The following is a 26,725-nucleotide window of genomic DNA, read 5'->3' as shown; positions in this document are numbered from 1 at the left end:
TCATGAGTTTTAAGTTTTAAAGCTTATAATTCTCTTTATTTATAGAAGACGTTTCATACATGCAAATTTAACACAAAGGGCTTCATACAATATACACACACACACACACACACACACGCATGCACGTACAAGCACACAGACACACACACGCACGCACACACAGACAGACACACGCATGCACGCACACACACAGACAGACACATGCACGTACAAGCACACACAGACAGACACACGCATGCACGCACACACACACACACACACACGCACAAGCACACAGACACACACAGACACATGCACGTACAAGCACACACAGACACACACAGACACACGCATGCACGCACACAGACACACACACACACGCACAAGCACACAGACACACGCAGACACACACACAGACAGACACACACAGACACACGCAGACACACACACACACACACAGTGTTTTAGTCCCACCTTGTTGAAGAGGTTGACCGGGGCCGCCACCGACCGGCTCTCCTTCAGATACTCGAACCATCTGAAGGGAAGACTGCTGTAACCTGACGCAGACACAAACAACAGGGTCGGATTCAGCCACAGACATGGCGCTGTACGGTCCATAATAAGACTTTTTTTTAATTCAAACTTGACTTTAAGTTTGACGGAAAAATGGTTTGAAAGTATTTTGTCAAATCAGAAAAAGAAAAAAAAAAAATGACAGAAATTTGGCTCTGAATCTGATAGGACATCTCGTTTACCTTTAGTGTCACAGTTGCATTTTTTAATTTTTATAAATATATGACTTGCATTTTGTGAACTGTAGAAAAAAACGTCTAATGTGTGTGTCTTGTGTTGTGTTCAATGTGATGTTGTAAATTGTATTGTCACATACTACACTGCAGGAGCCCCAGTAAGAACAGCTTCTACCATATGCTGAAGCTAACGGGGATCCACATAAACAAACAAACAAACATGAAACCGGATTCATTCATCATTCAGCGTTAGAGCTGCGAGGCAGCAGCGGCCACCTCTGGGGGGCGTCAGCTCGATGTCGTTGATCTCGCAGAAGCCGGCGGGGAAGATGGAGGGAGAGGTGGAGTGATAGCAGAACCAGTCCGAACCGTCAGCCGCCTCCGAACCGTCGATACCGATCATCAGGTACCCGTCTGCCAGAACCTGGGGGGGGGGGGTACACTTTATATCACATTTCCTGGAGTTACGTTAAATCAGGGTTTCTGCAGGTTTCAGCTAGTAAAAAAAAAAAAGGTTGGATTCTTTACTTTAAACTCAGAACTCAAATACATTTTCCACACGTGGCCCTAATCCTCTTCCGTACTACCACAACCTCCCATTGTAGAAATATTTTATTAACAGAATGTGTGTATGTGCTTGTTGCAAAAGAGCTGTGTTAGTCATTGAGGAAGTGGTTAAAAGTACTCTGGGTGACCTCTGATGCACAGAAAGTTAAGCTTAAGTCATAAAAATAGTTTAGGCTATCATGGCATAGAGGTGCATTGTTTGAAGGTTGCGACAGAGGAAGAGGAGGTTGCACCACATAGAGGCCCCGACCTTGGCGTGTGTTTGTGTGTAAGATAACAGTTTCTGCTTAGAAACAAGAAGACGGGGGGAGAGAGGGGGTGTCCCTGCCAGCTAAAAGCTTGAGGGAGAGAATAGATGAGTGCTCATTTCGGAGGACAACTTGGTGGACCAGCTCTGACTTTATGTCTGTCCCTAGGGAAACTTAGTCTCTGTTTGTGAACCCACAATTGTGTTGTAACTTAGATGCTGGACTCAGTAAATGTTGCTTAACTGAACTCTTCGTCTCAGATTGATCCTTGTGTTCTGGGAAACGTAAGTCCAATAGGTAAAGGGGGCAGGAATTAATAAATTGGAGTCAGATTTGACAGGCCTTAGGGCATCATTTGGACATTTTCCCACTACACCATTTATTTTGTATTTCCCTCAATGTGATTTGTCTTCATGTGGGACACAAAAACACGTGACAGCGTGTTGATCCACTGATTCTGCTCCTCACCTTCCTGACTGTGGCCGTGCAGATGGCCGACAGGTTCAGAGGGTCGATGGCTTCCAGCTTCATCCCATCTTCAAACCACGAGCCGCTCTGATCCACCTCCTTCACCTGCACAGGTACACATCAAACTCTCTTTCACCTGCACAGGTACACATCAAACTCTCCTTCACCTGCACAGGTACACATCAAACTCTCCTTCACCTGCACAGGTACACATCAAACTCTCCTTCACCTGCACAGGTACACATCAAACTCTCCTTCACCTGCACAGGTACACATCAAACTCACCTTCACCTGCACAGGTACACATCAAACTGAGGCGGGGTGATCGCAAGCTAATAGTGCATAGACCCATTTCGACTCACCTTTGTTGCTTTTTTACAAACGGACAGACAGAAAGATGTTCTCACAGTTCTCACCTTGGCAAACAGCTGTCCTGGAGCGTCCGTCTGCACGCTCAGCTTCTTGGACACATCTGGAAACACAGATTCATCTTCATCATCACATCTCAGTCTGCACATTCATCTGTTGCTGCCTTAAAGTCAGCGTTTTATATTAGCGGAAGGTCTGACTAGTCCACACAGCATTCCTGGATGGGAGAAAAACGTGCTCTGGTTTATTGGCATTTCTTTAAACCAATCACAATCGTCTTGGGCGGTGCTAAGCTCCGGACGGAGCCACGTAAAGTAAGTCTCAAGAAGAACTTCTTTTGGTGGAACATGTGTTTTCGTTGTGCAACAGAACACTCAGATTGGACAGATAGTCTAGCTAGCTGTCTGGATTTACCCTGCAGAGATCTGAGGAGCAGTTAACCATAGTCCTCACAAATCCACCGGAGGTTAGAACGCCAACACAAAGAAAGAGGCAGTGGACGCACATCCGGCGGCACTGGAGCAATCCCCTAAATCACCTGTGTCAAACTCAAGGCCCACGGACAAAATCCGGGTCCCTCGCAGATTTTGAGCCGGCCCCCATATCAATGAAGGTTCACAATTAATTCATGCCCGCCTAGTTTTTGTCACATTCTGAATTTTTGGGCGCTTTTTTTCTATGATGGCTGAGGAACTTTTTTATATTGTAGGACTTCGACCAAACTGTAAGAGAGAAGACTATATGAGACATGCAGTAATACAGTCAAAGATAGACTTTTTGGATTAAATAAAAGCATGATAACTCTGCATGTCTGGCTCTTATTCTCCAGTGAAGTTGAGTCAAACACTCCTATTCTAACCCTTGTGTTGTCTTCCCCATCGTTTGTTTTTCTGGGTCAAAATGTAAAAAAAATTCAAACGTTTTGGTCATCTTTTTCGACACTTTTGTCACTTCTTTTGAAGTTTCTGTCAATATTTTTCTGCGCTTTGTTGACGTTTTTTATTTTTAGCTTTTCCCATGTTTTTGTCACTTTTTCCGACGTTTTTGTCACTTTTTCCGACGTTTTTGTCACTTTTTTGACATTTTTTTTCCTACGTTTTTCAACGTTCTATTATCAATTTTTCTTTACATGCTATAAAATTGAATAAAACACCCAAATTCAATGAAAGTAGTGAACTAATCATTTATTTTATTGTGAAGAGCGTATGGAACTATCCACGTTATTAAATTAAAATTTGGTTGAAAGAAACCCAAGTTTCTGATATAGAAACTTTTTGAAAATGGGTCAGATTTGACCCGAAGACAACAGGAGGGAATCATCGGCGATATAGACTAGTTAAACGTCGACGTTAACACACACACCGGATCGTTTGAAGCGGTGTCCGATGGAGCGAGACCAGCCGATGCTGTGGATCAGCGGGCTGTACATGTGACACCAGAAGTCGTCGGAACCGTCGTCGCACTCCTCGTACACCAGACGCAGGCGGCCGCCGATCACCTGCAACCACACCCAACAACAGCACTCAGATCCTTTACTGCAGTAAAAGTACTAATACCACACTGTAAAAATACTGTTACAAGTTAAAGTCCTGCATTGAAAATGTAACTTCAGTAAAAGTGTGTAAAAGTATTAAAACATTTTAGAAAGTTTAAAGGATCAACCAGCTGTGTGTTTAATGGTCTGATCATCTCAGCTGACTTGTAGCCGTTATATTGTTGGATAGTTTACTTTAGAATAAAACATTAGATTTTATAAACTACTTATGTTTTGTGTGCAGGAATCTTAATGTGTAAAGTAACTAGTAACTAAAGCTGGAACAGATGAATGTAGTGGAGTAACTAAAGTAACTAGTAACTAAAGCTGTAACAGATGAATATATAGTAATATCTTGATAACGATATTACTTTGTGATACATTAACAGATATAAAAGTGTTCTCAGTTCTGCTGCTTTCAGTGTTCTGCTAAAATACAACAAACTGCTTGTTGAGTTTAAAACTAATTAACATTTCCAACTTTATTTTATTGAACATTGAATGTGTCGGTACCCGATCTGTGCTGCCTGCATGGTCCGTTATGCGGATGTTCGCGCATACGCAGATGATAATCCTGTTTATGACACTGCACGATCTGTTCCACGCTTGCGCACCTTTGCACCGCGGGAATTTCATTCATTTCACAGCGCTCACAAAGGGGAGTGTGGAGGAAACTGAAGGTTTGCAGTGACAGAAAGACTTCATTCCACATGGAACCAAAATGGTGTATGTTCATGTAACATGTAACAACTCCTTTATTATTTTGGATTGGCAAACACGTAAACACCTCGTAATGTATAGCGTAAGCTACATTTAAAAACATTACAACATCCCCACACTACATTTCACAAAAATGACAATGTCGCCAAGGCGTATTACACAATAGAGCTTAGATCGGGCCCAAAAAAATCAAGCCCGACCCTACCCGAGCCTGTGCCGTTCGAGCCCGGCCTGACACATTAACTGGAATTATGAGCCCGGGCCCGATTTAAACCCGACAACTTTTAATACGTGAGCTGTTATAACTGACGTTCTCAACTACAATTCTGAGTTGTTTGAACTACAGAAATCTGTTTAGAATTATCTTAATAAATACCGGTAATGCAACAAGGACGAAGCATGTAAACTGTGCTGTTAGTTTATTCAGAATGGAACGGATCGCAAATGGATCCGAATGAAGAAACGTAAAAAAAAAAAAACTCAACCCTAGCTGCTCCCTCAGCCGAACAGTGTGGGTAACAGATCAAGGCAGCCACATAATCAAAGCCCTGCAACCATATAGGAGACTTTCTTGTCTCTATCACCTAATTAATACCGTCCTTCGCCACGGTCTGCATGCTGACCCACTGGCCGACAACAGTGCTGCAGAGGGGGGGGGGAGACACGATGTAGCCAAGTTTACCTCCCACTCAAGTCAGGTCAGGACATACACCCAGAGCTACGGGAGAAGCTGGAGAGGCAGAGCTTGCTCCCCACCGAATAAGGCTAATAAAGTAATGATTAAAAAAACACAAACGCTTGATCAAGGGCCCGGCCCGGCCCGAGGATAGCGGCGGAAAATATCGGGTCCGGTTCGGGCTCGGGCAGAGAATCTAAACTCTAGTACACGGACGTCGATATGCGGTTTTGGATCAGTGACAATAAGTACTTAATTTAAAGATCTTTATAAGACAGACCCGCCGTGAACTGCAAAATGAATAACATTAAATGCAGCCTACAAAAACATTATTCCCACGGCGCAACGGTGCGCAAGTGTGGAACAGATCGTGCAGTGTCGTAAACAGGATTATCATCTGCGCATGTGTGAACGTCCTGCACATGCGCCAGTTGTTATCGCGATGGTAGTAAAAAAAAAAAACGATACATTGCGCAGCCCTACATGAAATACTCTGTGTGAGTCACGCACCTGTTCGACCAGAGCCACCCGCGTCCGACACAGGTGAGTTTTATCCACCACCTCCACCCGCATCTGCTTCTTAAAGGGAACCTGCATGCTGTCCTGCACCTGGACAACCAAAAGCACTCAATACACACTCAAAACATGGAGCTACGAGACAAGAACATTTCTGTACTTACAGGTACACTTTTTAATATGTTCCCTTAAAAGGAGAATTCCGGTCGATTTCAACACGTAGCTCTGTTGTTTGTAAATGTGGAGTGCTGTCAGTAGCGAGAAAAACGAAAACAATTGGTGCTGCCTACACCGCGTTATCCTCCTGCTAGCGTTAGCACCTAGGAGGCTGAAACTGGGCAAGTTTTAAACGTGCTTTTAGCCTCTAAACATGTTCGAAATGTCATTACAAGTGCCTACCCATGTGAAGTGATTCATTCTGAGTGAACACCGTGAATCTGACTGCAGTAGATGTGACAGAAAGGCATGAAAGTTGTGCTAATTCAGCTCTGTTTAGTTCCCGGTGTGGAGACGGCAAGACGAGTGCTTAGGGAGCGTCTACAAACTACAACAGCGAAAAGAGATACAAAAATATGTATTAATTGAATGATTAAATAAGGTAGTGTCTCCAAACTTACTTCAATTATAACTTGTCTCCTGCTAGTTGTACTACAGCACTTACTTTAAAGAAATAAGCATATGCCTATTAGTGAAAATATTTTTGTATCTCTTTTCGATGTTGTAGTTTGTAGACGGTCCCTAAGCACTCGTCGTGTCTTATTAAATTGTCTTTCAAAAGGCTACCTCTCCTGCAACAAACATTTGGACCCTTTTGTGTACAGCTACCGCCAGATGGTATGCAAAATTACGCTAAATCTAGCAAAATCTGGTCTAATAGGAGTGTGTGCGTGCGTGCGTGTGTGTGCGTATGTCTGTGTGCGTGCGTGCGTTTCTGTGTGTGACCTTGGAGGGGAAGTCTGGCGGCAGCGTTTTGGATCCCGTCAGTCTTTTGATGAGGAACGTCTTCCAGTTGGTGAACCTGTGCAGGATGGCTGCGGACACACACACACACACACACACACACGTGTTGTGTTATGTTAAAGAAACCATATGCACATCCAACAATTCTCTTGTGCAGAAGTTACGAGTTTTGTCTCTTACTCTGAGGAGGGACCAGAGGTTTCCCCCCCGCAGCACACCAGCCGACCGGGTGGATGTCCGGCACACACAGGTTCAGCCAGAAATCTCTTGTGGAGTCGCTGTCGAAACCCTCGTACCGCATCAAGGCCTTAAAACCTGCACGCACACACGCACATACATTATTATTCTAAGTGTCTGACAACATTATGGAAAGGATCCCTGCAGAGATAGATTTAGTTTTTTTTCAACATTTTCAAAAATGATTGACATTTTTGTCACTTTTTAGTTTTATCAATTATTTTCTTCAAATGCTATTAATTGAATAAAAAAAAATATAAAAAAAAGAAACCCAAATGTTCTGATGTAGAATCTTTTTGAAAACGGGTTAAATGTGTCCCGAGGTGTTCCAGGTTTAAGACCTGGAACACAATACTGCAGCGACTACATTTTAGATTTTTTTTGAGACCCTGCGGAAACCATGTGTCTGTATCTGTGTATGTTTGTTATGTAACGCTATTCTGTCTGTATGTGGTTTATTTATAATTATGTATTTGTGTTTATAGCACCCCACCCCTCAGAAAATGAGAGGCTACATCTCAGTGGGGCTATCCTTTCAATAGATTCAAATTCTGGTGTTTGGCAATGTATTGTAAAATGTATGTAAAATAGATGAAAATATATAGGACATGAATACAGAAACCAGTGCTGTGTACCGGCCAGTTTGATGATGCCAGCGATCCAGTAGACCTTCATGGGCAGAGCGCTGTCAGTGTTGGGGACTTCCACACGGATGCCTTCGCTGATGTCGCCCCACGACTTCCCCATCGGGACCTGGACGACGACGACGACGACGACAACAACAACAACAACAAACTGCTGTCACTGAGCTGCAAAACAGACGCACTTTGTTTCATAATCGCTGGTTAGAAGAGATTTTTGCCCTAAAAACGTGGACGGAAACAGTGTTGAGATCAGTTCAAGGACTGTGGGACCGAATACTTTGAAGCTTCATTGAACGCATTCAAATTCTAAATCAACATGTGAATGCTGCGTTGTAGGAGTATACAGTAGGAGTATACAGTAGGAGTATACAGTAGATACAGTACATATATACAGTAGAGCGAAGAGCCTTCGACTGCTCTGTGCTCCACACTGTTCTTCATTCTTCCTCTCTACCGAGTGTGCATCTGTGTGACAAAAGTTCATAAAGACGAGCATTTGTGTGTGTGTGTGTGTCTGTGTGCGTGTCTGTATGTGTTTGTGTGTGTCTTTGAGTGTGTGTGTGTGTCTCTGTTTGTGTGTCTTTGTGTGTGTGTGTGTGTGTGTGTGTAGTGTGTGCGTGTCTGTGTATGTTTGTGTGTCTTTGAGTGTGTGTCTCTGTGTGTGTGTGTGTGTGTCTCTGGTTTGTGTGTCTTTGTGTTTGTGTGTCTGTGTCCCTGCGTGTTTGTTTGTCTGTGCGTGTGTGTTCGTGTGTGTGTGTGTGTGTGTGTGTATGTGTGTGTCCCTGTGTGTGTGTGTGTGTGTGTGTTGCACCCACGTGTTTGAAGCAGCTGACCGGTGCTCCTGCCACATCTCCGTCTCCAAGGTAACGACCCCAGTCAAACACCTCCACAGTAACTGCAACACACACACACACACACACACACACACACACAGGGATTAAAGTCACAAATGTACCATAACAAACTGAAATATAATAAATAAATAATATATAATAAATTCTAAAGAAAAAACTGGAATATTCTCTAAGATTGAAGACAAGTCACGAGACCATATCGCTTCATTTTGCAAGGTTGGATCAACCTCATCACACCACAAACGCCGCCATTTGCCCTCTTTCTATTGTTTTACCTAAAAAGGCCCTAAAAGGCCGCCGTAGAATTAACTCCTCCCCATTCAAAGGGACCTTAAAGGGCACCTATACACTGATTTTGGGCTGTCCCAGACCAAAGTTAACGAGACATTTTAAGACCAGTGATTTTACTGTATATTTCTTACTGTCAATAAATCACATGAAAAAACCCCTGAACCAACAAGGTGTTACTCCGTCTCTCAGCTGCGAGCCCATTGGTTCATTCAGAAGAAACCATTTGGATGAGCTGACAGCTGGTTGGTTAAAGCGGTGGGAGGACTCACGGCTCTTCTTGACGGCGCTCTGCTGGCTGGCTTGGTGCTGAGCGTAGGCGGCCAGTTTGGTCATCAGAGGCTGTTTCTGCAGAACCTTAGCCTTCTTAGTGGGAGGCTTCCCCTTTAAGACACAGACACACAGACAGAGACAAGTCAGACTTCCCCTTTAAAACACAGACAGACAGACAGAGACGCAGACAGACAGACAGACAGACAGAGACAAGTCAGACTTCCCCTTTAAATAACGGACATACTAAGAACATTCGGTTTCAGCAGATTAAATAGGTGTGTTTAGGGCGTGTACAAATCCACTTCTGATACTTTGACGGCGGAAAAAAGGGTCCGTGCGCCGGGCACATGGTTCAAAATGGTTGTACTTAGTGTCTTCATTAATCAGAGGTGTGTTTTGGGCGTAACATGCAATCAACCAATCAGAGATCGTCTCCCATTCCCTTTAAAAGCCAGGCGCGTTTGGACCTTGGAGCATTGCTGTTATGATGGAGGATTTGCACCGTAATATTTGTATTTGTAATCTTCTGCATGTGTGTGTGCTGCTGTGCGTCCCTGTGTGTGTAACAAGCATAGTGTGCGCGCGCTGTGCACGAGTCTAGGAGCATTTTACTAATGCTCTGTTAAAATAACAATGAAATGCTGCGTTATTGACTTTAGACCAGGTTTTTGTTGGTCAATGGTGCCATCACTTCCTACTGCCTCAAGATAGCAATATGCCCAGAATGCACCTGAACACCTGTGTGTGTGTGTGTGTGTGTGTGTGTGTGTGTGTGTGTGTGTGTGTGTGTGTGTGTGTGTGCGTGCGTGTGTGTCTGTACCTGCAGTCTAGCGAGGATGCTGGCCTTCTTGGAGTTGGACGAGTAACTTCTGGAGCAGGAGACGCTGCAGAAACGTTTGGTTTTACTGTAGAATGCGTCTCGGACGCCCACCATGCCGCACATCTCACAGGTCGCTGAGAAACACACACACACACACACACACACACACACACACACGGAGTCACTCTGATGGGCAAACCACACTTTACATTTCCTTACAAAAATGTTGAAAAAACCTTGAAAAATATATAATATTGTATTGTGATAAACGTGTGATTTGCACCCCTAATGTGGGATTGAGTCAAAACATTAAGTACAGTGTGTGTGTGTGTGTGTGTGTGTGTGTGTGTGTGTGTGTGTGTATGTGTGATTATTAGGAACACCCTACTAATACCGTGTTTGACCCCTTTTTGCATTCAGAACTGCCTTAATTCTTCGTGGCATTGATTCAACAAGGTGCTGGAAGCATTCTTTAGAATTGTAGCCTCATGTTCCTATTTTTAGTGGAGATGAGTGGTACCCGGTGGGGTCTTCTGCTGCTGTAGCCCATCTGCCTCAACGTTGTGCGTGTTGTGGCTTCACAAATGTTTTGCTGCATACCTCGGTTGTAACGAGTGGTTATTTGAGTCAAAGTTGATCTTCTATCAGCTGGAATCAGTCGGCCCATTCTCCTCCGACCTCTAGCATCAACAAGGCATTACCGCCCCCCCAGGACTGCAGCATACTGGATGTTTTTTCCTTTTTCAGACCATTCTTTGTAAACCCTAGAAATGGTTGTGCGTGAAAATCCCAGTAACTGAGCAGATTGTGAAATACTCAGACCAGCCCGTCTGGCACCAACAACCATGCCACGCTCAAAGTTGCTTAGATCACCTTTCTTTCCCATTCTGACATTCAGTTTGGAGTTCAGGAGATTGTCTAGACCTGGACCACACCCCTAAATGCATTGAAGCAGCTGCCATGTGATTGGTTGATTAGATAATTGCATTAATGAGAAATCTTACAGGTGTTCCTAATAATCCTTTAGGTGAGTGTATAGTCGTGGGGTCCAAAAACCGGGAGTCCAGTATACTTGTGGGGTCCCGACAGCTTTGTGGGGCCAAAATGCTGGACCCACAAGTTTAAAGGGCTGTTTGAGGGTTAAGATTTGGTTTTTAGAATTAGGTTATGGTTAGAATTAGGTTCTGGTTAGGGTGAGGGTAAGGGTTAAGGTTAGGCGTTTGGTTGGGATGGTTAAGGTTAGGGTAAGGGGCTAGGGAATGCATTATGTCAATGACGGGTCCCCACAAAGATAGTGAAACAAACCTGTGTGTGTCTGTGTGTGTGTGTGTGTGTTCATGGTGTGTGTGTGTGGTGTGTGTGTGTGTGTGTGTGTGTGTGTGTGTGTGTGTGTGTGTGGTGTGTGTGGGTACCTGCAGTCTAGCGAGGATGCTGGTCTTCTTGGAGTGTGTGTGTGTACTCAATACTTCTAGAATGGCAATAATAATTGTGATCGCAATACAAATCCAATCGGCGCGTTCAACCAGTACCGTGAAAGAATGGAATAGTCGGCCCAGTGTGTAACTTGTGTAGTTGTTCATTAACAAAATCTGTGTTGCCCGTTCACAAACTTGTCCTTTTTCATGAATATTTACCACCACCATTAATTCCAAGTATTCCTTTTGGCTTGCTGCGTGAAGGCTACCGTAGCTGTAATACGTACTTTGAACTGCGTGGCGCGAGAGAGTCGCTTGCGATATATGATCTCAACGCTAGATGGGAGAAATTCCTACACACTGGACCTTTAATAATAAATATAATAAAATAATATTAATACTATAATAATAAACCGAGTGGCTCAAAGTTGACTTTCTGCGTCTCAGACGTACGTACCCATGCCGGCCTTCCCGTCGGGGTAGGTGTACAGCTGTCCGTTAGTCTTGATGAGGGTCAGCGAGGGGGCGGGGAGGTGGCTCTCGTCCTCCTCGCTGTCCTCGGGGCTGGAGGCGGCGCTGCCCCCACCGCTGGACTCGCTGCTGCAGCTGCTCCGCTCCTCCTCCAGACCTTCCAGCATCCCGAACGAGTCGCGCCGCTTCCTGGACGGAAGCTCCGCCTGGGGAACCACACACGGTTATACTGTAAATATTATATCATATCTCCCCCAGGGAAGATATTCAGCCCGCTGCCATGTCGGGCTGAACAATATATTGTTTTTTTAAATCAACAAAGTGAAATTTTTTTTTAAATAAGCGTCAAAAATAGATTAATCGGCCGATTTTTGGCTTTTTTTTTTTTTTACATAATCGGCATCGGCCAATATCCCAGTATATCAAGCCGATTAATAGGCAGGTGCATCTGCGGGCAGCCTAGTGTTAAAAACATGAATAGGCGACATTTTTCACAGCGCACCCAGACCAGCTGCCTCCAGCCCCTCCCCGCGTCAAGTCTTGCGCCGTGTGTCTCCCGCAGTCACTTCAGGCTCAGACGCTACCGTTAGCAGTAGCATGTTGCTGTGTTCTTGCCTTGGGATTAACTGTACTGATAAACCGTACAAAACACCGCGGCCACACTGCTATGGAAGCTCCCCGAATGTCATTTATCAGAGTCTGGTTGTTACCCCTGTCCGTGGCAGTCTCATCCACTCCTATAACGGAGCTAACTGGAGCTAACCGTTAACGGAGCTAACCGCTAACGGAGCTAATCGTTGCTAACAGAGCCTTCAGTTCTCCGTGCCTGTATCCATTAACTGCATCTATGGACTCGAGCACGAATAAAACCCTTAATGTTATTAAACTGGCTGGACGAGTTTTAAACTACAACTCAGAGTTGTTTGAATGACAGAAATGTGCTCAGATACAACACTTCACCAAATGAACAATGATCTAACAAACAAGGTGAACAAGATCTGACTTTAGAGAGCCCTGGTCTGACGTGATTCAACAGGAGTTAGGAGGAAATAGTGTTGAGATTAATAATAACGTGTCACTTTCTGTGAAGCTTGAGGATTTGTATTCTCAGAAGTTTAATAAAAATGCTGCTAAGTGCACTAAACTATTTTTTCGTTGAAAAGTTTATTTGACAAAGTTTATTTTCTTCTTACCTGTTTCATTTATTTAATATATTTTTCATACATTATTTATACAATATAGTACAGTATGTTTTTACATTATACATTTTTAATTGAAGTATACAAGTGTAGATTGGTGAAGTGTTCAATAAATGTTTTTTTTTGAGAAATTCTGTGTATATTAGTGTTACATTTTATCTTTCAAATATCGGCCATCGGCTGACCCTGATTTCTAAAGATCGGCATCGGCCAGAGAAAACCCATATCGGTCGACCTCTAGTCAAAAACCTCAAATTCTTACAAATTAGGGACAGCTATGGTGTGTGTGTGTGTGTGTGTGTGTGTGTGTGTGTTCATGATATTCAATCCAATGCTAAATTTGTTCAATAAAAGAAAGTTGGAAATGATGATGACACACACAAACAAACACATCACAAACATACACATACGTTTGTTTTCACTAACAAACGTAGACTAGCCCCTTACCCTAACCTTAACCATCACAACTAGATGCCTAACCTTAACCCTTACCTTAACCCTAACCTAATTCTAACCCTAATCCTAAAACCAAGTCTTAACCCTCAAACAGACCTTTAACCTTGTGGGGTCCAGCATGTTGGGCCCCACAAGGCTGTGCAGACCCCACAAGTATACTGTATTCCCCGGTTTTTGGACCCCACGAATATAGTAAAACAAGAACACACACACACACACACACACACACACACACACACACACACACACACACTTCTTAAGTCTGGCTCTGACAGCTGTTGCATCCAGCGGTTCACATCAGTATAACCTGCATCCAGCACCACTGCAGTGCGGTGCACAGAGAGACGGAGAGAGAGAGACTCAGCAGCCACAACTGGCGAGTGTGTCCGCGCGACAACACTAGACTAGACACCAAATGCCCTCCAGAATTCTGGCAATTCTAAGTTTATTAGATTGTAGCCACCAGGATGTAGATCATATAATATAACCCAAGACTGTATGTGACTTGGCTAAAGCCACTCTTAAATTCGGCTTACATTAAATGCACCTATCACCACAGTGTGATACTGAAATTGATTTATTTCTAATTGATTCACCTTGGCAATCAACGCTCTTCACTGTGTATTGTGGTGGACGTAAATGGGAATGTAGCAAGAAAACAGCGACGCGATATAAAAGTGAAATTTTACTGAATTAAAAGCTACTTGGTTGAGCACATGCATGCCGAAGAAAAGGGTGTCTCGTCTGGATTTAGTAAACAATTCAAAGTGCTGGTCAGTGAGATTTGTGCCTTTGTCAACAAGAAAATAAATCTTGTATCACTGGATTTTTCAGTGGAGTTCAGTGGAAGGAGATTCTGAGAACAGGCGAAGCAATTATAAAAGGCTATTTTAATACCTAAGTAAGACATATTTTACGCGGTATATGTATGCCGAATTAAAGAAAATATTAAACTCCTGAATAAAAATGTAAACTGTCTTTTTAATGTGGTGTGTATTTTTGTCGGAGAGCAAGAGATCTTAAAAGTAGAGTATTTCTTAAAGGAGTTTGGGCTTGACTCTCTGAAAGCGGTCCTCTGAAGCAGCCCTTGAACACCGCTACCACAACCACAACAAAGGAGGGAAATGCGGGCTCCCGCCAGACAGACAAGCCTCAGAACTCACCAGGTCTCTGGGGTTTTCCATCAGGCTGGACCGCCGGCTGACACTCTCCCCGAAACACTAAAACCCGCGGAAATAATCATTAAAAGCCAACGGCAGACAAAATAAGCATACTTCTAGTGCGCAGGCGCCGGAACCGCGGCTGCTTATCTCTCATTGGCTGCTGTCTCTGATTCGTGTGTAGAGTTCAGATTAGATAGTGTTCACCGCCACCGACCCCTACTGGACAGAGTTGGAACCTAAAATAAATTAAAATAAAATAAAATAAAATAAAATAATTTGTATCATTATATTTATATAATATCAACTGTGTCTGGCAGTGGTGGAAGAAGTATACAAATGATTTACTTAAGTAAAAATAATGTATGTATGATTTGATAGCTGGAGGTGGAGCAAATTTAAACTACATTCTATCTACTTTATTGTTGTTAAATCTTGGCTCCACACACACACACACACACACACACACACACACACACACACACACACACACACACACACACACACACACACACACACACACACACACACACACAAACCCTATGACGGCTGAGGAACGTTTTTGGGGCTTTATGTCGACCAAACTGTGAGTGAGAAGACTGTGTGAGAGATAAAATAACACAGTCAAAGAAATTACACTTTTTCGATTCAATTAAAGCATGCCAATAAACTCCACATGTCTGGCTCTTGATTCTTAGTTTCCAGTGTGGCCCTTAGTGAAAGTGAGTTTACAGTTTTTGCCCGTTGCTTGAACACTATAGACGCATGCTTAAACCAAAGTAACATAACTTGAAGTCGTTGTTGCTATACCTTAAACAAAGTGTAACCATACCTTAAACAAAAGCGCTGCTTTGCACTTTAGTTGCAATTCTGTAACACACTTGCTCCTTTCTGCAACACACTCGCTCCTAGACACTTAGTTCAAAAATGAAATCTATGAAATCAGCCAGCTACAAAAAGGCCTCAATTAAGCCATTTTGAGAACTTTGCAAGCATGGAGGCAGGGAGAGCTAGAGGCAGAGGCAGAGGCAGAGGCAGAGGCAGAGGCAGAGGCAGAGGCAGAGGCAGAGGCAGAGGCAGAGGCAGACAGACAGACAGAGGAGGATGTGGTCAAAGAGGCCACGCAAGGACCATTATTTGGGATGACATAAGAGCAACTTTGGTGGACCATGTCATAAACCATGGCCTGACTGTGAGGGAAGCTGGGCAGAGAGTAATCATATATATATATATAATAATCCTAATCTAAGCTGTTTCACAGTTTCATCCATAATAAGGACATTCCGACTGGAAAACAGGTATGTCTTCAACTCTCTACTCTACTCAGACTGTATCTAGAGTATTTACAGTACTGTACCATATGACGTTACTGTATCACATGTATTGTATTCCAGGGTGGCTAATGCTCCTTTTCCAACAAAAGTGGTAGTTTTGTGAAACATACCGTGATAACGTGTTGAGATGTTTCAGTACTGTGTATGGTAAATACAGTAAAGTTCAGTATACACAGTACTGTAAAAAAGAAGCAAATGAGAACAATTTGTGGTTGCATTTTTCTACAGAATGGCTAGAAGACCTACTGGGGGAGGATGGCTAGAAGACCTACTGGGGGAGGATGGCTAGAAGACCTACTGGGGGAGGATGGCTAGAAGACCTACTGGGGGAGGATGCCAACACCTGTTCATCCAACAGCAGGAACTTGCCATAGTGAACCTAGTCAGAGCAAACAATGCAATCCGTCTCCACCAGCTACAGCAACAAATACTTATATAGGCAAATATTCAACAACATAAATCGAGTAAGCATTACAACTATCAGACGCATCTTGGTAAAGCACAACATGACCATGAAGCAATTGTACAGGGTCCCATTTGAGAGGAACAGTGTCAGGGTCAAAGAACTTCGACATGAATATGTACAGGTAAGTGTTTCAGTCCTTTACATTGACAATAAAGAATGGGTGCAGTCCAGTAACAGATGGATATGTACCACTGGATTAGTACCACATAGATACATTCAGAAAGCTACACAGGTACCTGTGTGGTGGGGTGGGTCGGTTCTGTATGTGTAGTAGTGTAGCTGTGTGCTTTGAGTAAAGCCATCCACAATATGTATTTTTTGTTACAGAGAATCTTGGACATGGATGGAGCTGCCCAGCCGCATGAATGTATTTACATTGACGAGGCTGGATTCAACCTTAGCAAAAACAGACGACAGGGACGTAATATAATTGGCCAAAAGGGCAATTGTGCATGACCCGGGGCAGCGCAGGGGGAAATATCACATTGTGTGCTGCCATAAGTCTGGCATAAACTGGGTCCCTATAATGCGCAACACATAATCACATTTCTAGATGCACTAGATGCTGGACCAGAGCAGCCCAGGTTTGTTGTTGTCTGGGATAATGTTTCCATCGGGCTGCTCTGGTCCAGAACTGGTTCATCAACCATGATCAATTTGAAGTTGTGTACTTGCCCCTTACTCGCCATTTCTAAATCCTATAGAGGAATTTTTTTCCGCTTGGAGATGGCGCGTATATGACCGCCAACCACATGCCCGTATGCCTCTTCTGCAGGCAATGGAACAGGCCTGCGGAGACATTGAGGTGAGGTCAATCCAGGGATGGATTCGGCACACAAGGGGATAAGCATCTCTCCCTAAGCATCGGGGGATATTTTCCCCTAATGCTTAGCGAGAGAAGACATTGCTTGTGATGTTGATGAGATCCTGTGGCCCGACCCCAACAGACGGCAGGATCCATAAGCCCACTTGCGCACAATTGTGTTTTTTCTGTGTTTACAGTAGTGTATTGTTTTATTGAATTTACTGTACTGTAAAATATACTACTGTAATGTAATGATTTTGAATTCAGTATTTCATTTTTTGGTTGTTGTGAAAGCATGCCCTTTGTGGAACTGAATAAAAATATTGAAAACAAAAGACTGCAGTTTTTTATATAAAGTAGTTGCTGCTGATCTGAAAGTGTATTCATATGATGCAAGTGGGGATCATTTTGTCATCAGAAAGACATTTTGACAAAGGATTGTTAGGTTTTGATAGCAGAGTTTCAATTTGACATAGATGTGAATGGTTTATTTCCCAGCGTTGTGTCTTATTTGTTTGTGTAGAGTTTTGACACAATGAGCCAAGTTTTGTAAAACGTGTTCAAGCAACGGGCAAAAACTGTAACACTCCTGCTTTAAAGCATGACGTAAAGACAGACAAACTCTCTCACTCTTTTTTCAATTGCTAAACGACAGTGGGCACAACTGGAGCCCCATGTGCAAAACTCGAACCACAGTCTGCACAACCAACAGTCACCTGAACTAAACAGTTCACATCAGCTGCACAACTCAATCTCTCTTCAGAACAGGCTCAGTGCAGCCACACACTTTGTTAACCCGTTATCACTCCGAACTTGTAAAATACGGACGTTTGGACAGTGGATGTCAGCGTCTGAAGCGGCGAAAAAGGCGTCCTTCAGCGTGTGTGTAGAACGTACCAGGGAGAGCAGGCAGCTACACGGGGTTTAGCGAGAAGTATGTAAGGGGGAAATTCCGCGTAGGGAAGTTGGTGGGGTGGATGGGTCAAACACAGCACTTTCACCCAGGAGACCGCGGATCGTGTCCCTATAACATTTCACCAGTCAAAGACAAAAACCAGTCAGTATCTGGTGTTAGGGTTATGGTTCATCCGTGAAGAGAACACCTCTCCAAAGTGCCAGACGCCATCGAATGTGAGCATTTGCCCACTCAAGTCGGTTACCACGACGAACTGCAGTCAGGTCGAGAGAGAGAGAGAGAGAGAGAGGGTTGAACCCTAACCCTAACCCAGAACCCCTAACCCTAACCCTAGCCCAATGAAAAACGAACTAGACTTTGGTCCAAATGAACTGCTGCTGTGCAGACTATGGTTAGAGTTTTGCACATGTAGCTTAGAGCTTAGATTGGGCCCAAAAAATCAAGCCTGACCCTATCCGAGAGGCAGAGCTTGCTCCCCACCGAATAAGGCTAATAAAGTAATGATTAAAAAAACACAAATGCTTGATCAAGGGCCCGGCCCGATCATAGCGGAATAAAATATCGGCCCAGCCTGGCCCATGGGTCGGGTTGGGTCCGGTTCGGGCTCGAGCAGAGAATCTAAACTCTAATGTAGCTCCAGTTGTGTCATTTAGCAATCGAAAAAAAAACTGTAACTGTATTTTTTTCACTGCGGATGATTTATTGGGAGAATCATCCGTGCCCTTGCACATAAACTATTACACATTTTAGAACAGTTTGATCATTTTGCCCTCAGGTTACAGAACTCAGTGATCCATCAAAATCTGCAGAGCGAGTAAAAACCTGACTGTCTTTTTTTTTTTTTTTTTTTTTTCCACGTGCGCTATGAGCTTTATATTCAGCTATTCTAAAAAGGGGATGGGCTGCCGTTCCTGCTGAAACCTGTTATTATTTTCACCATTTAAAAAGGTCATTGGGGATTAAATCCTGACACAACTGGGACAGAAGGAAACACCCTGCAGGCTTCACATCGCAGCGGGACGTTTAGACAGACGCTGACCTGTCAGAATCTGAAACGCAGCCATAGATTAAAGCAAAAATAAGTGCTTATGTTATTTTGCTGTTTCAAATTCTTTGTTTTTTTGCCATAAAGAATACTTTAAAGGAGCAGTGCGTGTTAGGGAGGATAGATGAGTACAGATGTGATATCTAGACATACAAGAAGAAGTAAACACAAGCGATAAAATGTCACTGTGGCAGGTTGTCGGTGCAAACAGAGCGACCCTGGCGGGTTTGGGTTATCGGGTTTATCGCGTACCGGGAGCGCCGGCGCGTTACGGCGCGGCAGCTGCAGATGTGGATGCAGATGTGGATGCAGACAGCCGGAGCTTCTGTTTGTCCCGAGAGAAGCTCAACATGCAGCAACTCAACCGGAGACTGGCCTCGTACCTGCAGCAGGTAGGAGACGCATGAGGGGGGGGGGGGAATGTAACTGAGTACATGCACTCCGGTACTGTACTTCAGTACCAAATGTTGAGGTACTTCACTTGAGTCTTTTCTTTTCATGCCACTTTCTACTTCTACTCCGCTACATTTCAGAGAGAAATATTGGACTTTTTACTCCACTACATTCATCTGTTACAGCTTTAGTTACTAGTTACTTTAGTTACTCCACTACATTCATCTGTTCCAGCTTTAGTTACTAGTTACTTTAGTTACTCCTCTACATTCATCTGTTACAGCTGTAGTTACTAGTTACTTTAGTTACTCCACTACATTCATCTGTTCCAGCTTTAGTTACTAGTTACTTTAGTTACTCCACTACATTCACCTGTTCCAGCTTTAGTTACTAGTTACTTTAGTTACTCCACTACATTCATCTGTTACAGCTTTAGTTACTAGTTACTTTAGTTACTCCACTACATTCATCTGTTCCAGCTTTAGTTACTAGTTACTTTAGTTACTCCACTACATTCATCTGTTCCAGCTTTAGTTACTAGTTACTTTAGTTACTCCACTACATTCATCTGTTCCAGCTTTAGTTACTAGTTACTTTACACATTAAGATTCCTGCTCATTAAACACATGTAGTTTATAAATCTGATGTTTTATTCTAAAGTAAACTAGCCAACAATATAACGGCTACAAGTCAGCTGAGAGGATCAGACCATTAAACACACAGCTGGTTGGAGAGACAGAAAGAGACAGAAAGACAGAAAGAAAGAGACAGTAAGGTGATAAGCAAACTTGTTTGGATCCTTTCCACTTTCTATGGGAGGATTTTTCTTTACTTTTAATACTTGAACTACATTTTCCTGATGATACTTATACACCTTTACTGAAGTTACATTTTCAATGCAGGACTTTAACTGTAACAGGGTAGTGTTACAGTGTGGTATTAGTAATGTTACTGCAGTAAAGGATCTGAATACTTCTTCCAGCGCTGGTAAATTTGATAATCCAACCATAAATTATTATCTATATAACATGACATATACTGTGCATGATCGGAAAGGAATTGTTCCGTAATTTGAAGAAATCTCCTTTTAATTCCTTTGTTTGCTTTTTAAAACGTAAAGTTAAACCATATTTACTTTCATGTATTTAAAAATATATACTGTTTATAAATTGTGTCTGTTTCCATGAGAGGTATAAAGAAAGTGTTACAAAGAAAGAAAGAACACAAAAGTAGCCGATTTTCAAATAGAGTTTGGCATGGACTGACACAAATACTCAAAGGACACTGACATTGTGTATTGGGGAAGTATTTGCATTTGTTTTTTTTAGAGATGTACTTATGGAATGTTTTGCTTCCCGATTCCGATACCTGAACTTACACATCTGCCGATCCCCAGTACCGATCAGGGGGGGCGGAGAATTGGCATCAGCTGTGTGCTTGGCCATCAAGTGGTATTTCAGACTGGACGTGCTGCGATGATAGCTCAGTTCACAACGACAAAACACACAGATCACTTTGGTCTTGTCAATGGAACTATTTGGCAACTTTTTAAAAGTAAACTTTCTTATTGGCATCCATTTCGGCGTCTCGCGCTCGCCATCCACTCAAAACGTAACGTTAGCCTACTACTCTCTGGCCGGCTCGCAAGCCGCATGCCTGTTGTTTTGTTTCTGGTCTAGCTAGATGTAGTGTGGTGTTGTAGTTTTTCTAACGTTACTAGTTGTTGCAACAGCATGTGAAAAAAACTACAAAGTTTGCTATGCCAAAAAGAACGTTAATCTCGCGATAAAAAAATGTACGCCGTTAAAATGGGTTTGCATTAACGCCGTTAATAACGCGTTTAACTGACAGCACTAGTTTTAACAGCTGTATACTACTATCTCTGTATGATTATATGATGTCTAACAGCTGTATACTACTATCTCTGTATAGATGATATGATGTATAACAGCTGTATACTACTATCTCTGTATGATGATATGAAATCTAACAGCTGTATACTACTATCTCTGTATGATTATATGATGTCTAACAGCTGTATACTACTATCCCTGTATAGATGATATGATGTATAACAGCTGTATACTACTATCCCTGTATGGATTATATGATGTCTAACAGCTGTATACTACTATCCCTGTATGGATGATATGATGTATAACAGCTGTATACTACTATCCCTGTATGGATGATATGATGTATAACAGCTGTATACTACTATCCCTGTATAGATGATATGATGTATAACAGCTGTATACTACTATCTCTGTATAGATGATATGATGTATAACAGCTGTATACTACTATCCCTGTATAGATGATATGATGTATAACAGCTGTATACTACTATCTCTGTATAGATGATATGATGTATAACAGCTGTATACTACTATCCCTGTATAGATGATATGATGTATAACAGCTGTATACTACTATCCCTGTATGGATGATATGATGTATAACAGCTGTATACTACTATCCCTGTATAGATGATATGATGTTTAACAGCTGTATACTACTACTTTTCACAAATTCCACGTAGGTGGAACTTACTGTGGCAATAAACTCCTTTCTGATTCTGATTCTGATTCTGACCTGTGATTGGTGGATGCAGGTCCAGTGTCTGGAGGCGGCCAATCAGAGGCTGGAGCAGGAGATCCAGGAGGAGCTGGACAGGAAGTGTCCCCGAGAGCGGAGACAGCTGGACGGACACCTGAGGACGGTGTCCCTGCTGCGGGAACTGGTGAGTCGCCCACAACACTGCACACACACACACACACACACACACACCCTAACCCCCAAAAAACCCAAAACAGGGCCCAACCAGGCCCGTCAGGAAGTGGAGCGTCTGATTGTTTAAAGGTCAGACAGGTAGAGACGAGATCCAAACCTGACCTTCAACACATCCAGTAAACACAACAGATAATTTCAATAATGACAGATTATCTTCAGACAAACAAAAGAAGTTGTGCTGAGAACCTGCAGAACTTGCTTCTAAAGGTTGAGACTGACTTGACATTTAACATATTCCAAAAAACGTCCCGATCATGAGAACCTCACCTGAAGGTTTTAAACCCTGAAGTCCATCTCGACCCACTTTGCTGCTTTTTTCAAGATTTTAGAAGCTTTTTTCGATGTTTTTGAAGGTTTCTTCAACATTTTTATCATCTTTTGTACGTTGGCCACGAACACACGCACGCACTCACACACAGACACACACATGCACTCACACACCCTACCACCCTACCTACCTACCTACCTACCTACCTACCTACCTACCTACCTACCTACCTACCTACCTACCTACCTACCTACCTACCTACCTACCTACCTACCTACCTACCTACCTACCTACTTGAAAGACTCCAGAGATCTGTGATGGCCATGTGGTTAAGGTGTTGGACTTAATGAGGTTTACCCACGCAGGTTCAAACCCTGCTCACAGCATCTATTTGCAGGGGAATGTAACTATTGTCTAGTTGTTTTCTCCCTGCAAACCTGCTTTATACTCACACACCTGGAGCCATAACGTACAGGATGTTAGGTGTGTTGTTTATATTAAACTTCAGTATAAAATTACAAATGCTAAACCTGTGAAGTTGTAACACATTGTGTTATACATTATTAAATACATACCATGATGTTATGTTCGTTCTAACATGAACAGGTTTTATGTCAAGACAAACAAGTCCTGAGTCAGGTCCCAAGTCATCTCTCTCGCTCTCTCTCTCTCTCTCTCTCTCTCTCTCTCTCTCTCTCTCTCTCTCTCTCTCAGATCAGTGAGGCTATCTCGGCCCAGGCTCAGGTGAAGCTGCAGCTGCTCGGTGCAGAGCTCACTATTCACGACTTCAACGTCAGGTAGATCCAGAACCACCTACAACACAGGCGCACGCACGCACGCACGCATGCTCCTCCCCCGGTATAATCCACATGTAGACGTATATCCCTTGAGCCTCTGCTGTGTGAACAGGTGTGAGAAGCAGCGTGAGCAGCGTGGTCGTGTGGAGGCGGAGCTGAGCAATCTAAGGTGTCTCGACGAGGATCTGAAGATCCAAACACTGCCGGAGCTCCAGAGCCTCATCAGCGATCAAGAACAACATCTGGTGCAGCTGCAGATACAACACCAACAGGTACAATAACAAAACATCTGGTGCAGCTGCAGATACAACACCAACAGGTACAATAACACAACATCTGGTGCAGCTGCAGATACAACACCAACAGGTACAATAACGCAACATCTGGTGCAGCTGCAGATACAACACCAACAGGTACAATAACACAACATCTGGTGCAGCTGCAGATACAACACCAACAGGTACAATAACACAACATCTGGTGCACCTGCAGATACAACACCAACAGGTACAATAACGCAACATCTGGTGCAGCTGCAGATACAACACCAACAGGTACAATAACACAACATCTGGTGCAGCTGCAGATATGACACCAACAGGTACAATAACATAACATCTGGTGCAGCTGCAGATACGACACCAACAGGTACAATAACAAAACATCTGGTGCAGCTGCAGATACGACACCAACAGGTACAATAACGCAACATCTGGTGCAGCTGCAGATACGACACCAACAGGTACAATAACACAACATCTCGTGCTGTACCTTTTTGATGTATGTTTTTATGTGTTGTATGTTCTTTTGATGTACTGTGAGTCTGAATGTTATACTGTATGTCATGGATGTATTCCACTTCATGTGATATTCTTATGAAATAATAAAGACCCCAGGAAGAGAAGCTTTGATTTAAGACAGACAAAAGCTACTCGGGATCCAGGTCTAAAAAGTGAAGCCAACGGTGAAGCCCCATAAAGTTGCATTTATCTATAATTAGACAAAAATGTTGAGCAAAGGGACAATTCTTTTAAAAAACGCCACAAAAATGTTGAAAGAAGACGTCGAAAAAGCACACAAAAGAATTGTGCAACAAAAACAGCAAAAAAAGTAAAAAATAAAACGCCACAAAAACTTAGAAAAGTGATTTCTACACTCTGCAGGTATATAACCCTAAAAAGCTCACCTGGATTATTCAAATGAACTAAGTGTATATGCGTCATGTTTCCCGTCTTCTTGTCTCTAGGACACGCAGGGTCTCCAGGCGCAGACATCAGTGGGCGTCGACGTGGCAATGCAGAGCGCTGAGTCATCAGATCTGATCCGGCAGCTGGACGTCCTGAGACAGACGAGCGGAAACCACTTCCTGTTCAACACCCAGGTACACAAACATCTCCAGCACGCTCTTATTTTGAAATCATGTTCTGTAAAGAGTACAAACATATTCTACTTAAGTGATACACACACACACACACACACACACACACACACACACACACACACACACACACACACACACACAATGTGTTTTATTTTTATTTTATGCTTGTGAGAGTTATGTAGTTTATGTCTTATTTATTCCTCTGTACAACCCTTTGGTCAACATTGGTTGTTGCTTTATAAATATTAAATTTTTTTTTTTACTTATTTTTTTATTTACTCAGTAACATATGTGATTTAAAATGTAATAAAGGACAATACTTCAAACTAAATACGTGTTTAGGGGCAGTTGGTAGATGTGTTTAGGGGCAGTTGGAAGATTTTTTTAGGGGCAGTTGGAAGATGTGTTTAGGGGCAGTTGGAAGATTTTTTTTAGGGGCAGTTGGTAGATGTGTTTAGGGACAGTTGGAAGATTTTTTTAGGGGCAGTTGGAAGATTTTTTTTAGGGGCAGTTGGTAGATGTGTTTAGGGACAGTTGGTAGATGTGTACTAAGTACCGCGAGCTTCCGCTCGTTTCAATGGAGATTACAGTTAAATTTAGTCCACAAAACAAGTTTTGCGAGTGTTGCTGAAATGAAAGTTAAGATTAGGCATCAAATCGACTATTTAAGATTAGGAAAAAAATGGTGGTTTGGATTAAAACACTCCTAAGGAACATGCAATTTGTGGGTGAAAGGCTTAGTTTTCCCAGGATGTGAACTCTGCTCTCTGGCTTGAAGGTCCTGTATGTTAACACCCACCCATCCTCCCCCCGACTTTTTTGATGATTTTTATCGCTTTTTCTGGCGTTTTGTTGCTTTCCCAACGTTTTGTCATGTTTTTCTTTTTACATTTTCCGCGCTTATTTCAACGCCCCATATTTTCTGATATACATATTTTTTAAATGGGTCTACTTTGACAACATGAGGGTTAAAGGGACAGATTCTAAAACAGAGCAGTATGAGAAAAATTATGCTACATTAAAGCATGTTCTAGTAGAAGTGCAAAATACAAGAATGAACCTGGAAATGAGCTGAAAATGGGACCTTTAACCACAGTTATCACTTTACTTGTGGGTTGTTACAGCATTTCCTGTGTGTTGTGTTCAGGTGTCCATGTTGAGTTCTCCGGAGGCGACCTTTGACCCTGCAGCGGAGTCTGAGCTGGCGGAGCGGAGGAGAACAGCAGCGAGTCTGGAAGAAGAGCTGACACATATGCAGGCTCTGGTGAGATAACAGACTATACCAATAATAATAAAAAGTGCAACACAAATCCAATTGGCGCCCATGTATCAAGAAAGAATCGAATCAGGACAAAAGCATATCGTCCCAGCCCTACACATCACGGCCCGTGGTATAGGCAGTATAGGCAAATGCTCAGGGCACCAGCAGTCCAGATAAGTAAAGAAAAGTTAAAAAACCCAGACAAAAACATCAGAAGAAGCACCAAAAACAGGGGAAAAGTGACAAGAACCTCAAAAAAGCAATAAAAAGGTTGAAATAAGTGACAAAAATGTTTAAAACAGTGAAAAAATTGCAGAAAAATGTGACAAAAATCATCATAAAAAGTGACAAAAATAGCTGAAATCTTGATTGTTTAGAGATGGACGTTTATTGCCCGTGGTCTCACCATGTCCTGGTAGGAGGCGGCCTGTCGCTGGCAGCCCTTTAGAGGGGAGACGGAGGTCAGAGACAGCGAGAGACACACAGACAAACACACTACAGAGTGCTGTGATGGCCGAGTGGTTAAGGCGTTGGACTTGAAATTCAATGGGGTTTCCCTGCGCAGGTTCAAACCCTGCTCACAGCGTCGCTTGGAAGGTAAAGCATTGTTATTGTCCAGTTGTGCCCTCTCCTGCAAACCCTGATTCAAACTTGCTTTGTTTT

The 26,725-nt window shown here is 42.9% G+C and overlaps 2 protein-coding genes and 1 non-coding gene across 4 annotated transcripts in view; 2 read left to right on the top strand and 1 right to left on the bottom strand.

Annotated features, from left to right (window-relative positions):
- Nucleotides 1–14,730, bottom strand: part of LOC144530381 (MBT domain-containing protein 1-like) — an 18,263-nt gene extending 3,533 nt beyond the window's left edge. Inside the window, exons 1-14 of one of the 2 annotated variants that reach the window (XM_078269930.1) lie at nucleotides 14,607–14,730; nucleotides 11,775–11,994; nucleotides 9,903–10,036; nucleotides 9,082–9,193; nucleotides 8,483–8,562; nucleotides 7,659–7,776; nucleotides 6,967–7,101; nucleotides 6,769–6,857; nucleotides 5,821–5,919; nucleotides 3,743–3,878; nucleotides 2,428–2,483; nucleotides 2,012–2,116; nucleotides 1,005–1,152; nucleotides 454–536 (exon numbers count right to left, since the gene is read on the bottom strand). In XM_078269930.1, the coding sequence (XP_078126056.1) occupies nucleotides 454–536; nucleotides 1,005–1,152; nucleotides 2,012–2,116; nucleotides 2,428–2,483; nucleotides 3,743–3,878; nucleotides 5,821–5,919; nucleotides 6,769–6,857; nucleotides 6,967–7,101; nucleotides 7,659–7,776; nucleotides 8,483–8,562; nucleotides 9,082–9,193; nucleotides 9,903–10,036; nucleotides 11,775–11,994; nucleotides 14,607–14,627 (1,536 nt within the window). In that variant the 5' untranslated portion in view covers nucleotides 14,628–14,730. The remainder of the gene's footprint in view (nucleotides 1–453; nucleotides 537–1,004; nucleotides 1,153–2,011; nucleotides 2,117–2,427; nucleotides 2,484–3,742; nucleotides 3,879–5,820; nucleotides 5,920–6,768; nucleotides 6,858–6,966; nucleotides 7,102–7,658; nucleotides 7,777–8,482; nucleotides 8,563–9,081; nucleotides 9,194–9,902; nucleotides 10,037–11,774; nucleotides 11,995–14,606) is intronic. The other variant, XM_078269931.1, reaches the window with a different exon arrangement.
- A 4,383-nt stretch (nucleotides 14,731–19,113) lies between these two features.
- LOC144529907 (keratin, type I cytoskeletal 18-like) lies at nucleotides 19,114–23,701 on the top strand. The gene is made up of 4 exons (XM_078269270.1): nucleotides 19,114–19,561; nucleotides 22,177–22,305; nucleotides 23,338–23,420; nucleotides 23,533–23,701. The coding sequence occupies exons 1-4, from the start codon at nucleotides 19,349–19,351 to the stop codon at nucleotides 23,699–23,701; spliced, it is 594 nt and encodes a 197-aa protein (XP_078125396.1). The 5' UTR covers nucleotides 19,114–19,348.
- A 2,865-nt stretch (nucleotides 23,702–26,566) lies between these two features.
- trnas-uga (transfer RNA serine (anticodon UGA)) lies at nucleotides 26,567–26,648 on the top strand. The gene has a single exon. It is a non-coding gene; the product is annotated as a tRNA-Ser (tRNA).
- The last annotated feature ends 77 nt before the right edge of the window (nucleotides 26,649–26,725 follow it).

Source organism: Sander vitreus, chromosome 15, assembly GCF_031162955.1.
Source record: "Sander vitreus isolate 19-12246 chromosome 15, sanVit1, whole genome shotgun sequence".
NCBI lineage: Eukaryota > Metazoa > Chordata > Actinopteri > Perciformes > Percidae > Sander > Sander vitreus.
This window is presented reverse-complemented; position numbering and strand designations above follow the sequence as displayed.

Coding starts and splice junctions, on each gene's coding strand:
- LOC144529907 (XM_078269270.1), top strand. CDS start 19,349: ATGTCACTGTGGCAGGTTGTCGGTGCAAACAGAGCGACCCTGGCGGGT. Junction 19,562..22,176: donor TGGCCTCGTACCTGCAGCAG/GTAGGAGACGCA, acceptor TGGTGGATGCAG/GTCCAGTGTCTGGAGGCGGC. Junction 23,421..23,532: donor ATTCACGACTTCAACGTCAG/GTAGATCCAGAA, acceptor CTGTGTGAACAG/GTGTGAGAAGCAGCGTGAGC.